General features: G+C 40.6%; 1 protein-coding gene across 12 annotated transcripts in view; it reads left to right on the top strand.

Annotated features, from left to right (window-relative positions):
• Positions 1-20,718, top strand: part of SIL1 (SIL1 nucleotide exchange factor) — a 336,574-nt gene that overhangs the window by 220,375 nt on the left and 95,481 nt on the right. For 9 of the 12 annotated variants that reach the window (XM_023584479.3, XM_071218308.1, XM_058279470.2 and 6 more), the window contains 2 exons: positions 3,344-3,535; positions 8,848-8,969. In XM_023584479.3, coding sequence (XP_023440247.1) covers positions 3,344-3,535; positions 8,848-8,969 — 314 coding nt within the window. The remainder of the gene's footprint in view (positions 1-3,343; positions 3,536-8,847; positions 8,970-20,718) is intronic. The other 3 variants (XM_058279478.2, XM_012519405.4, XM_058279474.2) reach the window with 1 other exon arrangement.

The following is a 20,718-nucleotide window of genomic DNA, read 5'->3' as shown; positions in this document are numbered from 1 at the left end:
TGGGAGAGTGTGGGCTATGATGTGGACCATTGACCATGAGGTTGCAGCAGTGCTCAGAGATGTATTCACCAAATGCAATGAATGTATCATGATGATGGAGGAGAATGTTGCTATGGAGGGAGTAGTGGGTTGAGGGGGGTGGGAAGTATATGGGGACCTCATATTTTTTTAATATAATATAAAAAAAATTAATAAAGACAAAAAAAAAAAGAGAATATGACAACATAGATGAACCTGGAGGATATTATGTTGAGTGAAGAAAGTCAGACATAAGAGGACAAATAAAGTATGATTGTGATATCATGAAATAAATATATTTTGTAAACTAATGGCATTAATGATTAAAATATAGTTCACAAAAAATAGCATAAGGGTAGAGAAAGGAAAGCTCATGTTTAATCTGTGCAGAAGTCATAAAAAGCTATTTGGAAATCTTCGGAAATGAATAGAAATGGAGAAAGCACATCATAGTGTATGTAAATAACACTGCTATTATATGCTTATGACAGTGAATGAAAGGGAGAGATTAAGAACATGTATACTGTAGAAGAAAAGCTAAAAATTGTATCATGGAACTGTGTAACATACTGAAACCTCAGGTAAAATATGAATATGGGCTTAATGCATCTAAGAGACTTGTTATTTCTTAATATAAATACAAATAAACTTAGAAACAGAATAACAGCTATGTATGTCATGTGAGTTAGAAAGATTGAGAGGTGATTTTTTTGTCTGCTTTTTGTTTTTAAAAATAATTATTGGAATAATGAAAATGTTATAATAATGATTGAAGTGATGAATGTACACCTGTGTGACTATACCAAATCCCATTGATTGTCCACTTTGGGTAGCAGTTTGATATGGTTATGAATTTCAGAAATAGATATTGGATAATGTTTGTAATCTGGTCTGTACCTGGACATGGTTGGGTTATGATTGGGGCTTTGATTGGGCCATGTCACTGGGGCATTGAGTCCCCACTCCTTGGTGGGTGGGGATACACAGATAAAAGGCATGGCATAGGACAGAGTTGAGGGTTTTTGATGTTGGAGTTTTGATGTTGGAGTTTGATGCTGAAGCCTTAAGCTGGAACCCTGGGAAAGAAGCTGACAGAGGAAACAGAAGCCAGCCCCAGGAAGAGAGGAACCCTGAGCCCAGAAAGAAGTAAGCCTTGGAAAGAAAGGAACCTTGAACCCAAAGAGAAGCGAGACCCTGGAAGGGTGGAAACCAGGAGGCCTCAATCCTCACACTCATCAGCAGCCGTTTTGCTCCAACACATGAAAATAACTTTGGTGGGGGAAGTAACTTATGCTTTATGGCCTGGTGTCTATAAGCTCCTAACCCAAATAAATACCCTTTATTAAAAAAAATTTTTTTTTTTAAATTCTTTTGATATGTTGTTGAAATTGGTTTTCTAGTATTTTTCTGAGGCTTCTTACATCTCTATTCATAAGGAATATTGTGGTTTTCTCTTCTTGTTATCTTTATCTAATTTTAGTATGAGAGTGATGTTGGCTTCATAGAGTGAGTTAGGGAGTATTCCTTCCTCTTCAGTTTTTTTGGAAGACTTTGAACAGGATAGTTGTTAATTCTTCTTGTTCGTTAAAATTCCCTCTGTGAAACCATCTTGTCTTGGTTTTTCTTTGTTTGGAGGTTTTGATTAGTGATTCAATCTCTGTTCTAGTTATTGGTCTACTGAAATCTTCTATTCTTTATTTTTTCCCCTATTTGGTTGCATTTTCATCTTTTTGGTGTGTCACTTCACCATATGGGGGCCTGCAATTCTGGGATGCCTTTTTTCTTTTTTAAGCAGGAGGTCCCGGGGATTGAACCCAGGTCCTCCATACGGTAAATGGGAGCTCATTGCTTGAGCCACAGTTGCTTCCCTTCTATTTCTTCTTGAGTCATTTTAGATAGTTTGCGTGTTTCTAGGAATTTCTCATTTTCACCTAGATATCTAATTTGTTGGTTAACAGTTGTATATAGTATCTTCTTTTAGTCCTTTTTATTTCAGTGATATTGGTAGTAATATCCCCCTTTTCATTTCTGATTTTATTATTTGTATCCTCTCTCTCTCTTTTTTTTAATCAGTCTAGCTAAAGGTTTGTCAATTTTATTGATCTTTTCAAAGAACCAACTTTTTGTGTTATTAATTCTCTCTGTTGTTTTTTTCTCTATTTCACTTATCTACACTCAAATATGGAACATGGTTTTTTTTTTAAGAGAGGTGACTCATTTCTTTGGTTGGTGTTGTATGGAGTACTTAGAATTGTGGCTAGAAATCCATAGGTAATAGATGAGCAATTTGCAGCTGACTTCTCATCATCCTGCTTTTTATAAATATTCATCCCTTTTCATTTTTCTTAGAAGATACACAAACCACTGTGACCTTTCAAACTGTCTTTTTGAGCGCTACCCTCTAAAATTGGGAAGAAACAGGAAATGTCACATATATAATATATCCAATTAAAACCCTTTACTCAGGGAAGTGGATGTGGCTTAAGCAATTGAGCTTCCACCTACCACATGGGAGGTCCCGGGTCTGGTTCCCTGTGCCTCCTGAAAGAAAGACAAGCACACAATGAATAGACATGGCAAATGCAAACAGCGAGGGGGTGGGGAGAAATAAATAAATAAAATAAATCTTAAAAAAACAAACAAACAAAAAGTCTTTACTCACCTCCAACATAACTTGGTTTTAAAATATATATGTATGGAATGAGGAGGGATTCAGAGAAAATTGTTTGAATTTTGGGTATAGTATATACAGTAATTTAGCCATTGTATAAATTATACACCTGTGGTTACATTGACAGTAATAACAGTGGTTTAATTTTTATCAGCAATTTACTCCCATTCTGACAGTTCTTTACCCTCAGTTTCCTACGTCTGGGTTTCCCTAAAATATTACTGGGTTGGACAGGGCAAGGCCAAGTTATTTTATGATGTGGAAGGTAGAGAACCAGGATATGGCTTTTTGCACCTCAGACCTCAGCTTTCCCAAGAGACAGATTGAAGGTGAGTTTATGTTACTTCCCCTGTCCTCAGTGATTGCAACAAGAAGACTTTCCATTCTTCCTGAATATTGGAAGTTGAACTTGAATAAGGCAAGCTTGGAAAATCCCTTGTGTTTTTTGGGAAGAGGACTATATGGGTAATCTTTGATGGCTCTCCTTTCTGGGCATCTGAGAAGATATCAGGATTTTTTTTATAGCACTGACTAAAGAAGGTTTTAAGTCTGGGAGCAGCAGTTCTTTGAGTATGGGCACCCGTGGTAGACTGCAGAAATCTTGGGAAGATGTCTTCAAGTGATTTGATTAATCATTTTTGTTGCTCTTCTTAGGCAAGGCAGGCAGAAGTTAAGCGCCTCTTTCGCCCCATTGAGGAGCTGAGGAAGGACTTTGATGAGCTGAATGTTGTCATTGAGACTGATATGCAGATTATGGTACGGCTGATCAACAAGTTCAATAGTTCAAGTTCCAGCCTGGAAGAAAAGATTGCTGCACTCTTTGATCTTGAATATTATGTACATCAGGTACTGTATTTCTGTGACCATCACGCTGTCCCAAACCCTAATAAATTGACATCAGCATCTTTACTTTTCTTCCAGGGCATACTGTATCATTAGTCTAGTTAAATGTCTGTTGTAGTAAAATACACTCTTAGAGCCTAGAGCCAACCCCATTTTTGTTTGGAGTGTTACCTCCTTTATGTTTTCAACACTGAGGATACAACAGAACTTAGAGTCTGGAGAGAGGAACAGACAAATGAATAATTATAAAATAATTTACGATGGCCATAAGGGCTTGAGAGGGTGAAGCAGAAGTATATAAGAGAATTTAGCCTAGGCAGGGGCATTAGGGAAGGCTTTTCTGATAATATGACATTTAGGCTGAACATTAAAAGGAGGATTAAGGGTTAGCTAGGTGAAGAGGAAGGATTCGAGCAGGGAGTGGCAAACTATGGTCTATAGGCTAGAGCTGGCCTGCTGCCTGCTTTCATAAATAAAGTTTTATTGCAACACAGTCATGCTGATTTGTTTACATATTTTTTTACGGCTGCTGGCATGCTACAGTGGCAGAATTGAATAGTTTTATCAGAGACCATATAGCTCACAAAGCCAAAAAATATTTAATATCAGGTCCTGTATTAGTCAGCCAACAGGGTGCTGATGCAAAATACTAGAAATTGGTTGGTTTTTATAAAGGGTATTTGAGGTAGGAACTTACAGATACCAGGCCATAAAGCATAAGTTACTTCCTTCACCCAAGTCTATTTTCATGTTTTGGAGCAAGATAGCTGCCAACCTCTGCGAGGGTTCAAGCTTCCTGGGTTCCTCCTTTCCAGGGTCTGGCTTCTCTCTGGGTTCAGGGTTCCTCTCTTCCCAGGGCTTGCTTCTTTCTGGGCTTGGGTTTCTCTCTTCCGAGGGCTTGCTTCATTTTCCTCTGTGTGCTTACTTCCCAGGGCTCCAGCATCAAACTCCAACATCAAAAACCCCCAAACTCTGTCCTTTGCCATGTCTTTTATCTGTGACATGGCCCAATCAAAGCCCTAATCATAACTTAATCACGCCCAGGTACAGACCAGATTACAAACATAATCCAATATCTATTTTTGGAATTCATAACCATATCAAACTGCTACAGGCCCTTTATTTTATTTTTTAATTTTTAATTTTATTTACTTATTTTTTGTTTGTTTTTTCTTTAGGCCCTTTAGGAAATGAGACATGGAGAGGTTATGTGCCAACCTCAGGTAGCCCAGCTAGTGAGTAGTAGAGCCAGGATATGCAACAAGGTCTGCCTGACCCTAAACCCTGTCCTCTTAACTGTGTGGCCATTGTGGTACCTTTTAAATGTAGCTCTAAAGGGAATAGGTGGAGCTAAGCAGAAGTTGCCAAGTGAAGCCATTCATTTATTCAATAAATAAATGTATTGATTGGTTGCTGATTCTCATGCACTGTTCCAGGCTCTTGAACAAAATTGGAGCTTACATTCTAGCAGAGGTAGATAGACAATGAACATAACAAATAAGTAAATTATACGTATATTTGAAAATGATACGTACTATAGAAAAACAGAAAGTTGAGTAAGGTAAAGATTGGCAGTGTTGGGGAGGAAGAGGGTAGCCAGTACAAAAAACTGAAGATGGGACCGTACTTCATGTGTTTGAAGAACTGCAAGGAGGTCAGTGTTGGAGCTAAGGGAAGGAGGAAAGGAGAAATAGATGAAGCTCAGACATAATAGGAAGAGATCATGGAAGCTCTTATATGGCATGGAAGAGTGGAATAGGATATTATTGGAGTGTGTTGTACAGAAGAGTGATGTGATCTGACTTTGAAAAGTATCCCTGTGGCTGCTGTGTTGAGTATTAGCTGGGGATGAGGGACATGGGTAGAAGCAGGGAGACCAGAGAGGAGGCTGTTGCAGTAATCCAGACTCAGGCAATGGCCCAGGAAGCCTCTGTAATCATAATCAAAGGCTTGTTTGAGATCCTCATCAGAACATACATGTCCTCAGCATCCTCCCACGCATGATAGCATCCTTGTTCTCTATAGATGAGGCTAAAAGACAGCCTTTCTTTCTTTAGTACTTTGCCAGCTTTTGTTGTGAGAGAGGGTGAGTATATACTGTGTCTGTGTCTGCAGGAATTATGGGGCAGCCTCTTCATCTTCTCTTTCTGTTCATAACTCTTGTTCAGGCCTCTGATAGCAGAACTGTAATCCTTTAAGGAAAAAAATGGATCTAGGTTTTTGTTCCCTTTCCAGTCTTTCAGGGGTAAAAAGGAAAACTCCAGCGGCTTTTCCATTCTAGGTATATAAAGAATTAAGGATCCTCGGGGTTATTGTCCAACTCAGTCGTGCTCTGATCTTGATAGCTTTCATTTTTTTCCCATCTTAACATACGTGGATGGATCTTTAGGTATCAGGTTTCTATAAGCTCTTGCTTTAGTTACAGCATGAATGGCCAAGGTAACTGAAGAGCCTGTAATGTCCAGAAGGGAGTGAGTGCACAGGAGACTTGGGCTAGAAGTGCTCTAACAAAGTTAGTTTTTTCCCCATGTGCCTTCTGGTTGTCAAGCAGTGTCATCCCTTCAGTGACGTTCCACCCACTTTTGCAGGTCCCTGGGTGGGCTGAACAGTGTCTTCAACAGCACCAGACTCAACGTGAGGTCAACCCAGGAACTAGTCCCCTGGCAGAGGCCAAGCTTGCTCTGTTGGCAGATGGGTCATAAATGTTCTGGGTGATTGGCCTTTTGCTTGGAAGTGTAAGGTCCTTGGCTTAGGACTGTCTGTCAGGCTGTCATGCATCAGTGTGAAGTTGTGATTTCACCGGGGAATTGAAGAGGACACAGCTTGGCCTTGCTTTCTAATTACAGCAGGGAAATTGAGGTGATATACTGGCTTTGAGCAAGATTGAACTGTTTAAAGCAGTAGCTTTGCCTGTCCATTCCTGTTCTGTACTGAATGGAGGTTGTGAAGAGCCCTGGGTTTCAAGGATCAGAACTAGGTCTGCCTCAGGATTCCTCATAGACATATTTGAATTATTAAACAGAACTTATGGAAAGCAAAAACTTGCATATGGAAAACAGTTTATAAGTTATTTATGAGGAGTGGCCTCAGTCTGCCCCATCCACCCTAAGGTGGTGTATTTGCCTTCCCTCATGTGACTCTTTAATTATTTACCACCATTTCTCCCTTTCTCTGTTTCCTGTTCTTTCATTGCCTTGGTGCTCTGGTCCTTTCCTTTCCTCCTGGGTGTTGGCAAAGGTCCTTTTCTGTCTCCTTAAAGTGCACTCTCCCTCTGCCTTGAATTCCTCTCTGCCTTCCCCACCCCATTCTGAAGGCAGCCTGGGAAAAGTTCTGGCCCCAGACTCAGGTGGGGAGCTGTGAGCCTGGGCTCTGTGCTTTCTCCTGTGTGACACTGGGCAAGGCCCAGCTTTTGGGCTTGGTCTGTGCAGTGGACAGAGAAGGCTTCTTTTCTTCCTCACCTCCAGTCAAAGGAAAAATGAAAAAATGTCTTGAAAAGGCTGAAGTGCTTATATAAATGTCAGCCTTTATGTTGTACTGAACTATTGTTGTAGTATTAGACTATAGCTAGAATAGAATCTCTGTGACTCTGGGTTGTGTTGCTTTGGGACATTCATTCTACTAGGAACCCATACCACCTTTGATTAGTGGCTATTGCATGTATGGATGACAGGATTCTCAGCCTTGGTTTTGTATCTAGAAAACCTAGAGGCAGGTCTATCAAAGGAAAGGCAATGAATTCTTAGACTTTAAAATTGGAGCATGTGAGGAAGGAAGGCTCTCCGTAAGTATTATAGTCAGCAAAGCACCCAACTCGGAATCTCTAGTTAGCTGGGCTGTGGCCCAGTTACTCTTCTTAAGGACAGATTGGGGCAGAAAAGTCCCTGCCTTGGTCTGAGGCCTCATGGCACAGAAGACTACATACTTCCTTCACAAATCTGGATTGACCATTTCAATATGTCTGTGGTGCCAGGGCCCCTTCATTTTGTTATCACAGGTACCCCAGATTCCCTTTTGACACACAGTGGAGTTTATTTCAGGTATAATTTACCTGATCAGATTCATTCATTAGTTCATTAATTGTTTACTGAGTAACTGTGTGCCCAACACTGTTCTGGTCACTGGGCTACAGCACTTGAAAGGCAGATCAAAACTTCTGCTTTGTGGAGATTTTATCAAAAAGTATAAAAATGATTTTCCAATTGGTAAAAGCAGGCTAAGCCCAACCATATATATTGGCAGAGTCAAATACAATGCTGTCATCTCAAATGCAATTTCTATGTCAGAGCCCTCTTCCAGTTTGGAGGCAGAGGCAAGGACACAGTCAGATAGGAAACTGCTTTGTGGAATTTGGAGGGAAACAGTGAGTAGAAATCACGCTGTTATTGGGATCTAGCTTCCTGAGTTATCCTGGTGATTTGTAGAATGGTTCAGCATGCTGGCAAGAGGCCACCTTTGTAGCAATAAAGGTATTTTCAAGGGAGTCTGCATTTTATTATGTGGGTAATGACCTTTCTGAAGAAGTTAAGTCTTCTTGTTCCAGGATACTAATGAAACTTGGTCTCCTAGAGAATGAAAGATTTGAGTTTGGACTCAAGTCTTTGGACCTTAAATGATAGCCTAGACCAGGTGCTGTTCAGTAGAACTCTCTGTGATCATGACATTGTCCATTACAGTAGCCACTACCCACTAGCCTAGACTAAAACCTTTGAGAAGAGGCTTTTCTGCCGGTCCTCAGATTCAGCCAAACTGAAAATGTATCAGGTAAGAAAGAGGGAATAAAGGGTAATTTTGCTGTTCCTCTTTCAACACTCTTCTAGTCCCCTACCATGGGCCCCTTTTATAGTTCCTGGCTTTTAATTTTAAAATTGGGGTTTTTTTCCTCTTTTTTTTCTTTTTAAGCATCTGCTACCTCTTCTGCCCCCATTGGGGCTTGATGTCGACAGGAAGCATGGCACCATTTAGTGGTGCTGATGACGCCATGGTCTTTGTATTAACAGCTTGTACTTTTTAAGCTATGTGACTCATTATGGTATTGGAATTTTCCAGGACATGTTTGGCATCAGCAATAGCTAGGTGCCATTTCTGTTGATTCCCACGCAGGTGCTCATACATCATGTTAGATGAATTAGAAGCTCTAAAATTTAAGCTTATTTAAAAATTTAGTTTGTTTTTGCAACCCCTTTCCTAGTTAGTCAGAAAGGCCACCACTGCTTTTTACTTGGTTTTTTTATTTGTTTTTGGACAATCATCAAAAGAAGTTGTATAAGAAGAGCTCTCCCTTCCTTGATGGTTGTATTGTACTAACTTTGTTGCAGATGGATAATGCACAGGACCTGCTTTCCTTTGGTGGCCTTCAAGTGGTGATCAATGGACTGAACAACACAGAGCCCCTGGTGAAGGAGTATGCTGCCTTTGTGCTGGGTGCTGCCTTTTCCAGGTGAGCAGCATAGAGGATGTCCCATTGACCAGGATGGTTTGGCTTCTTCTGGCGAAATCTAGCTCCACTCTTGGCCTGATTGGTTGGGAAGAAGGTTATAGTTGAACCTCCTGCGTATCTCTACCCACATGTCAGTCAATCCCAAGAGAACTCAAGTAAGACTTGTATACTGCCCTTATTCTAAGTTTATATGAGGGTTTTTACCCATGTTATCATCATGTAATGATTCTCTCTCCTCTCTGATATATATGAATATTTAATAACACATTTGAGGTTATAGTCTGTTTTATTCAAAGCTAATAAAACAGACAAAACATAGATAGTAGGGAAGGAGGGGAATAAACACCAGGAGTCTATCCTTATGACAGTGAAGCTATATTTGATGATGAATAAATGACCAATAAATTGACCAAGTAGGGCCTGTTGGGGGGACTGTGTCTTCCCCTAATTGTCTGGAACCAATCAATATGAAGTCTTGTTACCATGCTATCTGGGTGGGAGTTGTTTAGAATTTCAGTTAGTATAGTTTGTGCTAGAAGATTGATCAGGCAAGGAGAGTAAGGAGACAGCATCTCCAAGGAGTAGACACAGAAAGATATGAGGGCCCCATATCATTATACTCAGACTAAAAAGGTCAGGATGTCTTCATGCTGCAGTTGGTCCATTGGAGCTATAATTCATCCCATTAAAAAGCACATTTGCCCCTTGGACCATTTGTGCCTCTAAAATAGGAACCAATAATCTGATTTCTGCTGCAAGGACATGGATGATAGCTATTAGGGGTTGTCCTGCTTGGCTGCAGTGACGGTGATTTTGCAGGAGAAAGGCTATTCTGAATATATTTACCATTGGAGGCTTTCTTTGGAAACGATTTCCTTTGTCTTTCATCCATGCTCATCTTTATTTAATTAGAAGTTCTTATTCCCTTTTATTCTGAAAGGCTCCAGCATCTTTTTCTTATTAATAAATTGAGGGACAGAGCTGGAAAGCGCAGAAGAGTTTCCCATGAGGAGAGGCTAAGAGCACTGTGGGCCTTTCTCTTCTTTGTTTGTCTCCCTTATAATTACCCTGCCTTGATCTTCAAGCCTTGATTGTCCTGTGGTTGTGTTGTTGACAGGCAAGGATAGGTCCTTTGGGATTTCTCCACCACCATTGGTTTCATCTTCCAGGGCCAGAGCATTGCTCAGGAAGCCCAGAGAAAGATCCTCCTGTGTAATAATTTGAAAGGTAGAAGATCTGTGAGTTTGTCATTGGTGGTTGCAGTTTCAGTCCTGGCAAAGTCCAGGACCTTATCCCTGTGAGGTTTTCGAGGCTTGAGGCCTTACTGAGGCTCATTTTTTTGTTTTGCAAGCTAGAAAAGAACTAAATCAAACATTATTAACCTCTTTTCAGACCCTTCTGGAAATCTTTCCCATAATTCCAAATATCTTCTTTCTATCTTCAGTCTAAACAAATTATCCTGCTTGTCCCTTGCCTTTGCTTCTGGAAATACGTTTCTTAGGGGAAATTGGGGTACCATCTTGATATCACATCCTAGTTAAGGGGAACTAACAGGATGACTTGACATGCACACATTGGGCCTGCTTAGCAGGCCACGACTCACCCAGGACTCTGACAATATATGACATTATAAAGACTTTTCTGTGATTGTATTAGCGTAAGACCATATTAACATTTATGCAACATCGCTAAAATTTAAATAGAGATAAATATAAAATATTGCAATTTAATATTTTGGTAGTAAGCAAACTGATATATTCATAATGTTCTAGCCAGGCTTTTGATGGCTCACTGGGGGGCTGTTATGGTGACAGCATGGTATGGTGTTAGAGCCTTTAGAAACCAACAGCAGGCTCCTGAACATCATGAAAATGTCAGGGTTTTATGCAAAGAGGAACTTGATGCAAGGTAAGAGTATTTCTGTGCAGAGAGGCAGGTTTCAGTGTTCTAGTCATATATTCATTCTTTACTCTTGATTCCCTAAGTATCGGCTTTGTGCCTGCCTACCTGCCTGCAACATATGTGTGTGCATACATATCATATGCATGCACACATACACACAGTGGTTGGATGAGCTGGCTCTTTGTCAAGAGAGCATTCAAGGTGCCGGACTTGGCCCAGTGGTTAGGGCGTCCGTCTACCACTTGGGAGGTCCGCGGTTCAAACCCCGGGCCTCCTTGACCCGTGTGGAGCTGGCCCACGCGCAGTGCTGATGCACGCAAGGAGTGCCCTGCCACGCAAGGGTGTCCCCTGCGTAGGAAAGCCCCACGCGAAAGGAGTGCGCCCCGTAAGGAGAGCTGCCCAGCAGGAAAGAAAGTGCAGCCTGCCCAGGAACGGCGCCGCCGACATGGAAAACTGACACAAGAGACACAGATTCCCGTGCCGCTGACAACAACAGAAGCAGACAAAGAAGATGCAGCAAATAGACACAGAGAGCATACAACCAGGGTTGGGGGGGGAAGGGGAGAGAAATTTAAAAAAGAGAGAGAGAGCATTCAAGGGATAGTGAGCATCTTGAGATCATGGAGGTCTGTCCTTCTAGGTTTTCTGCTGATGGACAAGAATACTGCCCAGTTCATCCAGATGTTTGAGTATTTGGGAAGAGTAGGCAGACCACTGAACCTGGAGTCAGAAAATCTAGGTTCATGTCTTACCATTTCCTGGCTGTGTGCCCATGAGCAAGTGATTTCACCTTTCTAAACCTCAGCCCTTTCATTTGGGCTGGGAACAATAATAGGTGTCCTGTGCATAAGATTGAGCATCAAATAACATGATATATAATAAATTCTGTGAGAAAGGTTTTAAAGTACCTACCAAGTATAAGATGGAATGTCATCACCACTATGTGTCCTTTTACTAAGAGTTTTCACTATAGGGATATTTTCTTAAGTTGAACTTAAATCCTCCTTTCTATACTGTAGATTTTTCTCCTCATTTTTCTTTTCTGCTAAGATGCTTTTGTTCTTCCACCTGTTCTTAGTGCTAATCTTGCCACTTCATGTGGGTGTTTATTTGCCTGCCTGGGTTAATTGCTTAATAGGGCCTCTACACCCATTTCTAAGGATGAAGAGATTTCTTCCCTGGTGTCAAATATTAAGCAATTATTCCAAGATTAAGAAGACGGAGTTGACATAACTATAACTGACATGGTTACTGAATGTTACATGGCCACCGAAATAATGATTATTCCTTTATTTAAATATTATTCACACTCATTTTCTGCAATTTTTTGCCCATTTACAAGGGAGACTAAGTCCTTGCATAAGGAGATTTGGGGGTGGATGCTGATGCTTTTAGCAGCTTCAGCTTCTCATGGTGTCACTTAATTTTTAAAACCTTCTTTCTCCTTTTCCAATTCAGTTATTTTCATTGGCCTTTCTATGACCTGATTTCATCTCACAATGGTACCTATGTGTCTATCTGCAGTCTGACCTACCAGGAGTCTCTGGAGTCCCAGACAAGTTATCTGTTTCTTTATAAGGGCAGTCTCAGCAAGGCCTTGTGAATTTCAGAGGCCATGCAGCCTTCTAGAATCTGGTTTTGGTTTTACCTCTGAGAAAGCTGGCTCCCTGCTTTTGTTTTTCTTGCTTATCTCCCTGTTCATAGGCTTTACCTTTTCACCATCAGGAGTTAAACTATCAAGAAACTGGCATTTCTTTCCTAGGAAATACTAGTGTTTGATATTTTCATGCCTCTGCTCCAGTCACTTTTAGTCTCCTACGTCCATCTCTGTATCTCTTATTTTCATCTGTACATGTATGAATTATTCTGCAATTACATGGGCTTTAAGTATTCATTGTATGCAATGCTTTTGTTTGAATCAGTCCACAGTTTTCAGGATGTCATGGAACTGATCCCTTTACAACTAAGGATGTACACATGCTGAGATTATTTTCCATTATCATGGATCACTAGGACAGAATTCTGGCCTATTCTCTCTCACCTTGGCACCTTCCTCCATTTCCTTGGAAGATTTTGAGTTACACATATCCCTTTATAAAATGAATGTTCCCTGGGAAGCAGACATGACTCAACTGATTGAGCGTCTGCCTACCATATGGGAGGTCCAGGGTTCAGTACCCAGGGCTTCCTGGACTGTGTGGTCAACTGGCCCATGCACAGTGCTGCTTCGTGCAAGGAGTGCCGTGCCATGAAGGGGTGCCCGCTGCGTAGGGTGCCCCATGCACAAGGAATGTGCCCCGCAAGGAGAACTGCCCCATTCAAAAAATGCAGCCCATTCAGGAGTGGTGCTGCACACATGGAGAGCTGACGCAGCAAGATGATGCAACAAAAAGAGACACAGATTCCTACCTGACAAGAATGCAAGTGGACACAGAAGAACACAGTGAATGGACAAAGAGAGCAGACAACGGGCACGGGCAGGGACAAGAATGTTCCCATCCCCATCCTCTTACCCCGTGCTTTCTTGGCATCTCTAGTTTCCTCTGTTGTCCTCTCCTCACTGAGATTGTTTTGTTTTGTTTTTAGGAGGTATCAGGGATTGAACCTCATACATGGGAAACAGAAGCTCAACCACTGCACCACACCCGCTCCCCTCTTCATTGAGGTTTTACCAATTTATTTTTAACCATTTGACCAATGTCATATCATCATATTCCATCTCTTTCTGTTGGCCACCAATTTCCAGGATACTTTCCTGCTGTCCTCAACAGAATTTCAGTGCTTGTCTGCATCTTCAGCCCTCTGTCTTTCCTGATGGCTTTTGTGAGCTTGCTGGGGGCCAACATTCTCAACTCCGGTCACTGTTATCTTCACTTTTGCTTTCCACTGAATACCTTGGAAGTATTCTCCATTTTTTCCAAGATCTCATATTCTCTAGCTACCACCATTTTATCTTCCCATATTCCTTTTTTCTGATGAACATGCTTTTTTTTTTAATGCATATTCTTTTTTTTTTAAAGATTTATTAATTTCTCTCCCCTTCCCTCCTCCCCCACCCCAGTTGTCTGTTCTCTGTGTCCATTTGCTGCGTGTTGTTATTTTTGTCCGCTTCTGTTGTTGTCAGAGGCATGGGAATCTGTGTTTCTTTTTTTGTTGTTGTTGCGTCATCTTGCTGCGTCAGCTCTTCGTGTGTGCGGTGCCATTCCTGGGCAGGCTACACTTTCTTTCATGCTGGGTAGCTCTCCTTGCGGGGCACACTCCTTGAGCGTGGGGCTCCCCTACACGGGGGACACCCTGCGTGGCAGGGCACTCCTTGCGCGCATCAGCACTGCGCATGGGCCAGCTGCACACGGGTCAAGGAGGCCCGGGGTTTGAACCGCGGATCTCCTATGTGGTAGACGGATGCCCTAACCACTGGGCCAAGTCCGCTGCCTGAACACGCTTTTTGACCACATTATGGCCTTCAGTCTGTGCACACCTTCCTGTTTCCCCCATCATATCAGTGGTCTTCACACTCTTTCTCTTGAGTCCTTCCCCATGGCTCACAGATGTACTCAGGTTACCTATCCATACCACCAACCTGTCCATTGCCTTCAACCCGCCAACCTATATTTTTCCTTCCCTTTACTTCAGACTTCTTGGAAATGTTAAAAAGGGGGGGTGGGGATATATAAATGATTGCACTTGTGCATTATGTTAATGTTCTCAAAACTACTATTCCTCTAATCTGGTGTCTGTCCCTACCATTCCTGAATTTTTCAACAGTTCTTTGGCACCACTGACATTTCTGTAGCACTCAACAATGTTTACCACTCCTTTCCTTTGGAAACTTTACTTCTTAGCTGCCATGCCATTGTAGTTTCTTGGTTCTGGGCTATCTGTAATTGATTATTCTCACTCTCTCTCTTTTTTTAAACAAATCAATTTTATTTATACATATTAGCAAATCATACAATTCACCCAACTATACAACCAATGGTATTTAGTATAATCACATAGTTGTGCATTCATCACTTTAGTCATTATTACAGCATTTTCATTATTTCAACAATAATAATAAGAAACAAAAAACAGAAAAAAGCAAACAAGAAAATTCTTCACCTCTCAATTTCTCTATGCTTCCCTGCTGTACATAGCTGCTATTTCTGGCTATTCTTGTACATTTATTTATTTTTAAGCAGTTTTATTGAGAAATATTCACATACCATATGATCTATCCAAAGTGCATAATCAGTGGCTTTTAGTATAATCACAGTGTTGTGTATTCATCACCACAAAAGATTTTAGGACAATTTGATTACTCCAAAAGTTTTGTTGCTTGAGCTTTGGGTGGAAGGTCCAAGAAACCACCACTTACCACAAGGATTTTAAGATGTTTCCCTCCATTTTCTTCTACTAGTTTTATGCTCCTGGCTTTTATATATAGTTCTCTGATCCATTTTGAGTTGATTCTTCTATACCAAGTGAGATAGGGGTCATCTTTCATTTTTTTGGTTATGGCTATCCAGTTCCCCCAGCACCATTTGTTGAAGAGATCGTTTTGTCTTGTTCACATGGCTTTGGTAGGTTTGTAGAAAACTGGTTGGCCATAGAGGTGAGGGTTTATTTCTGGACTTTCAATTGCACTGATCGATGTGTCTGTCTTAATGCCAGTATCATGCTGTTCTGACCACTGTAGCTTTGTAATATGTTTCAAAGTCAGGCAGTGAAATTCCTCCCACATTGCTCTTCTTTTTTAGCTATTCTCTTCCCAAGGAATTTGGTTTTATTTCTGTAAAGTAGGCTGTTGGAATTTTGATTGGTATTGCATTAAATCTGTAAATCAGTTTTGGTAAGATTGACATCTTCATGATATTTAGTCTTCCAATCCATGAACATGGAATGTCTTTCCATTTGTTTAGGTCTTCATTGATTTAGCATTGTTTGCAGTTTTCTATGTGTAAGTCCTATAGTTCTTTGGTTAAATTGATTCATAGGTATTTGAGTCTTTTTGTTGCTATTGTAAATGGAATTTCCCCCCTGAGTTCCTCCTTAGATTGTTCAGTACTAGTGTACAGAGACATTACTGATTATTGCATGTTGATCTTGTATCCTGCCACTTTGCTGAACTCATTTATTAGTCCAATTAGCTTTATAGTAGACATTTCAGAATTTTCTATATATAGGTTAATGTCATCCACAAATAGTGAAAGTTTTACTTCCTCTTTTCCTATTCGAATGCCTTTTTCTTCTTCTTCTTGTCTAGTGCTCTACCTAGAACCTCTAGCGCAATGTTGAATAACAGTAGTGTCCTTGTCTTGATCCTGATCTTAGAGGGTAAGTTTTCAATCTCTCCCCATTGAGTAGGTTTTTCATATATGCCCTTTAGCACAGTGAGGAATTTTCCTTCTATTCCTATCTTTCAAAGTGTTTTTAATAAGAGAGCATGCTGGATTTTGACGAATGCCTTTTCTGAATTGATCGAGATGATCATTTATTAATGTGGTATATTATTTTAATTGATTTTCTTATGTCAAACCACCCTTGCATACCAGGAATAAATCACACTTGGTTGTAGTGTATAAGTCTTTGTTGGTTTCTTTTTTTTCCTTAATAATTGGTTTAATAATCTCTTGGTAGAAGGATCACATTTGGTGTTTTTTGTCTTTTTGCTTAATAATATGTATTTCCTTTTCCTTTTCCTTTTTTTTTTTTGCTGCAAACATAGGTAACTTATATAGTTTAGGTAATAAATATATAATTCCATTTAGTACTGGAACTGAGCCATAAGAGGTTGTCAGCACTTGGCAAAATCTTACATAAAACATGATGAAACCTTTCCAATAAATATGCAATTTCTGGAGCTTTTTAATTCATTGATGAGACTAAATACTACCAATTTTTGATGAATGTATATTAATTCAGTAAGTTTTGAGATAGCTAGAGAATTACTTAAAAGGGAGTGATGACTGATTACCACTAGAAGATAAGCTCATTTTTTTAAACTTCATTTTGTACATTTAGTAATTGAAAATATAAACATTTAAAAAAGAAAAAGAAAACAGTTGAATAAAAACCTCAGTTTTCAATTATTATAGTGGATACATATAAATTTTTTTAAATCATACAATATGTTACACAATATATTTAGTTCATAGTAGCACAGTCATATAGTATTTTTCCTTTTGTGTCTGGCTTACTTCACTAAACATAATGTCCTTTAGGTTCATCATATTGTCATATGCTTTACAACTTCATTTCTTCTTACAGCTGCATAATATTCCATCATGTGAATAGACCACAGTTTGTTTATCCATTCATATGTTGATGGATACCTGGGTTGTTTACAACTTTTGGCAATTGTGAATAATGTCGCTATGAATATAGGTGTACAGATGTCTGTTTGTGCCACTGCTCTCAGTTCTTCTGTGTATATACCCAACAGTGGTATTATAGGATCATGTGGCAAGTCTACATTCACCTTCTTTAGGAATTGCCAAACAGTCCTCCACTGTGGCTGTACTATTCTACCTTATCCCAACAGTGAATAAGTGTTCCTATCTCTCCACATCCTCTCCACCACTTGTAGTTCTTTTTTAATAATGGCCGTTCCGATAGGTGTGAAATGATATCTCATTGTAGATTTCATTTGCATTTCCCTCATCATTAGTGATGTTGAGCATTTCTTCGTGTGTTTTTTTGCAGTTTGTATTTCTTCTTTGGACAAACGTCTATTCAGGTCTTTTGCCCAGTTTTTAACTGGGTCGCTTGTCTTTTTATTGTTGAGTTGTCACATTTCTTTATATATCTTGAATATTAAACCTTTATCGGCTATGTGATTTCCAAATATTTTCTCCCATTAAGTCAGCTCCGTTTCACCCTTTTAACAAAGTCCTGTGAGATACAAAAGTATTTAATTTGAGGAGGTCCCATTTATCTTCTCTTTCTTCTGTTGCATATGCTTTAGGTGTAATGTCCAAGAAACAATCACCTACTTTATTAGCTCAAGTAGTTTTGTCGTGGATACTTCAGATTTCCTAAGTACAGGATCATGGCATCCCCGAACAGTGAGAGTTTTACTTCCTCTTTTCCTATTTGGATGACTTTAATTTTTTTTTTCCTTGTCTAATTGTCCTAGCTAGACTTTTTAGTACAATATCGAATAACAATGGTTACAGTGGGCATCCTAGTCTTATTCTCAATCTTAGAGGGAAAGCTTTCAATCTTTCCCCATTGAGTACAATGTTGTTGGCTGTGTTTTTCATATATGCCTTTTATCATATTGAGAATTTTCTGTTCTTTGATAAAACAATTTTTTTTGTTTTATCAAAAAAGGATGCTGGATTTTGTCGAATGCCTTTCTGCATCGATTGAGATGATCATGTCTTTTTTTCCTTTACTTTGTTAATATGGTGTATTACATTGATTGATTTTCTTATATTGAACCAGCCTTAAATACTGGGAATAAACCCCACTTGGTCGTGAGGTATGTCTTTTTTTTTTTTTTTTAAGATTTATTTTTTTATTTATTTCTCTTTCCTTCCCCGACCCCACCCCACCCCCAGTTGTCTGCTCTCCGTGTCCATTTGCTGTGTGTTCTTCTGTGTCCTCTTGTATTCTTGTCAGTGGCACCCAGAATCTGTGTATCGTTTGTTGCGTCATCTTGCTGTGTCAGCTCTCCGTGTGTGCAGCACCATTCCTGGGCAGGCTGCACTTTCTTTCGTGCTGAGCGGCTCTCCTTACGGGGCGCACTCCTTGTGTGTGGGGCTCCCCTACGCGGGGGACACCCCTACATGGCACAGCACTCCTTGCGCGCATCAACACTGTGCATGGGCCAGCTCACCACATGGGTCAGGAGGCCCTGGGTTTGAACCTTTGGACTTCCATGTGGTAGGCGGACACTCTATCCTTTGGCCAAATCTGCTTCCCTGATGTGTGTCTTTTTTTTAAGATTTATTTATTTATTTCTCTCCCCACCCCAGTTCTCTGTGTCTATCTGCTGCGTGGTCTTCCTTGTCCGCTTCTGTTGTTGTCAGGGGCACAGGAATCTGTGTTTCTTTTTTTAAATTTTATTTTATTTATTCATTTTTTAAAAAATATTACATTAAAAAAATATGAGGTCCCCATTCACCCCCACCGCCCCCATGTGTTTCTTTTTGTTGCGTCATCTTGCTGTGTCAGCTCTCCGTGTGTGCAGCATCATTCCTTGGCAGGCTGCATTTTTTTTCACCCTGGGCGGCTCTCCTTACGGGACGCACTCCTTGTGCATGGGGCTCCCCTATGCGAAGACACCCCCGCGTGGCACAGCATTACTTACACGCATCAGCACTGCGCATAGGCCAACTGCACATGGGTCAAGGAGGCCCAGGGTTTGAACCACGGACCTCCCATGTGGTAGACGGACGCCCTAACAACTGGGCCAAGTCCGCTTCCCTGATGTGTGTCTTTTGATATGCTGTTGGTTTCTATTTGCAAGTGTGTTGTTGAGAATTTTTACATCTATGTTCATTAGAGACATTGGTCTGTAATTTTCTTTTCTTGTAGTATCTTTATCTGACTTTGGTATTAGGCTGATGTTGGCCTCAAAATGTATTGGGTAATTTTCCCTCCTTTTCATTTGTTTGGAAGCGTTTAGACAGGATTTGTGTTAATTCTTCTCCAGATACTTGGTAGAATTCACCTGTGAAGCCATCTGGTCCTGGACTTTTCTTATTGAGAGATTTTTGATGACTGATTCAATCTCTCTAAAGGTGATTGGTTTGTTAAGTTCTTGTATTTCTTGTAGAGTCAATGTAGGTTGTTTTTGTGTTTCTAGGATTTTCTCCATTTCGTCTAGGTTTTCTAGTTTGTTGGCATACATGGTGCAGCCTGTGCACTAGTGTCCTCTCCTCGAAATCTTTGGGTTTGGGTCGAGAGGATTGTTTAAAGTTATGTTGTCAGTGATTTAAAACAACACTGTTTATGTCAGACCCATTTTTCTGACCTTGACGAAGGAGTGAATGTGTGCCTTGCCCAAGCCTGCCCCTCAGTGGCCACTGGCAAGCTCCCTGCTGGCAGGCATCCTCGTTACTTCTTGGGGGCCCTGCTGGCCCTGCCTACAGTCCCTGCTGGGTCACCACCCCCGGGCAGCATGTGGGGTCCAGGGTAGGTGTGCCCATCCATGAGAGGAAAGCAGTCAGGGTCCCCGAAGAGGATTGTAGAAAAGGTTTTGTGCCCTCGGGTAGAGCTTGTACCCCTCATATTTATAGTCTTAATTTATGCAGTCATCTCTGTGTGCAAACAAATGGCTTTTGTAATATTTTGTATACAGTCCAGATCTGGTTGTTGTAAATAAGTCATTCTTGTGTATAAATAAAACAAGACTGTTTTTGATCTTTAAAAAAAAAAAGTTTATTGGTGTATAGTTACTCATAATATCTTTTTTATATGTATCTGAGGTGCCAGGGCCAGTGATTGAACCCGGGACCTTGTATGTGGGAAGCCAGCATTCAGTTACTGAGCCTCATCAGCTTCCCTGAGTCAGGTTTTTCGTTTGTTAGCTTGTGGTTTTTTTGGTTTGTTTTTGTTTTAAGATTTATTTATTTATTTATTTCTCCTCCCTCCCTCCATTGTCTGCTCTCTATGTCCATTCACTGTGTGTTCTTCTGTGTCTGTTTGTATTCTCATTAGGTGGCTCAGGGAACCAATCCTGTGTCTTTCCGGAGTGGCAGAGAGGTGATCATTCTCTTGTGCCACCTCGGCTCCCTGGCCTGCTGCGGCTCTCATTGTCTCTCCTCTGTGTCTCTTTTTGTTGCATCATCTTGCTGGGTCAGCTCTCCGCATGGGCCAGCATTCCTGCACAGGGTAGCACTCCTTGCACAGGAAAGCT

Source organism: Dasypus novemcinctus, chromosome 2, assembly GCF_030445035.2.
Source record: "Dasypus novemcinctus isolate mDasNov1 chromosome 2, mDasNov1.1.hap2, whole genome shotgun sequence".
NCBI classification, from domain to species: Eukaryota; Metazoa; Chordata; class Mammalia; order Cingulata; family Dasypodidae; genus Dasypus; species Dasypus novemcinctus.
This window is presented reverse-complemented; position numbering and strand designations above follow the sequence as displayed.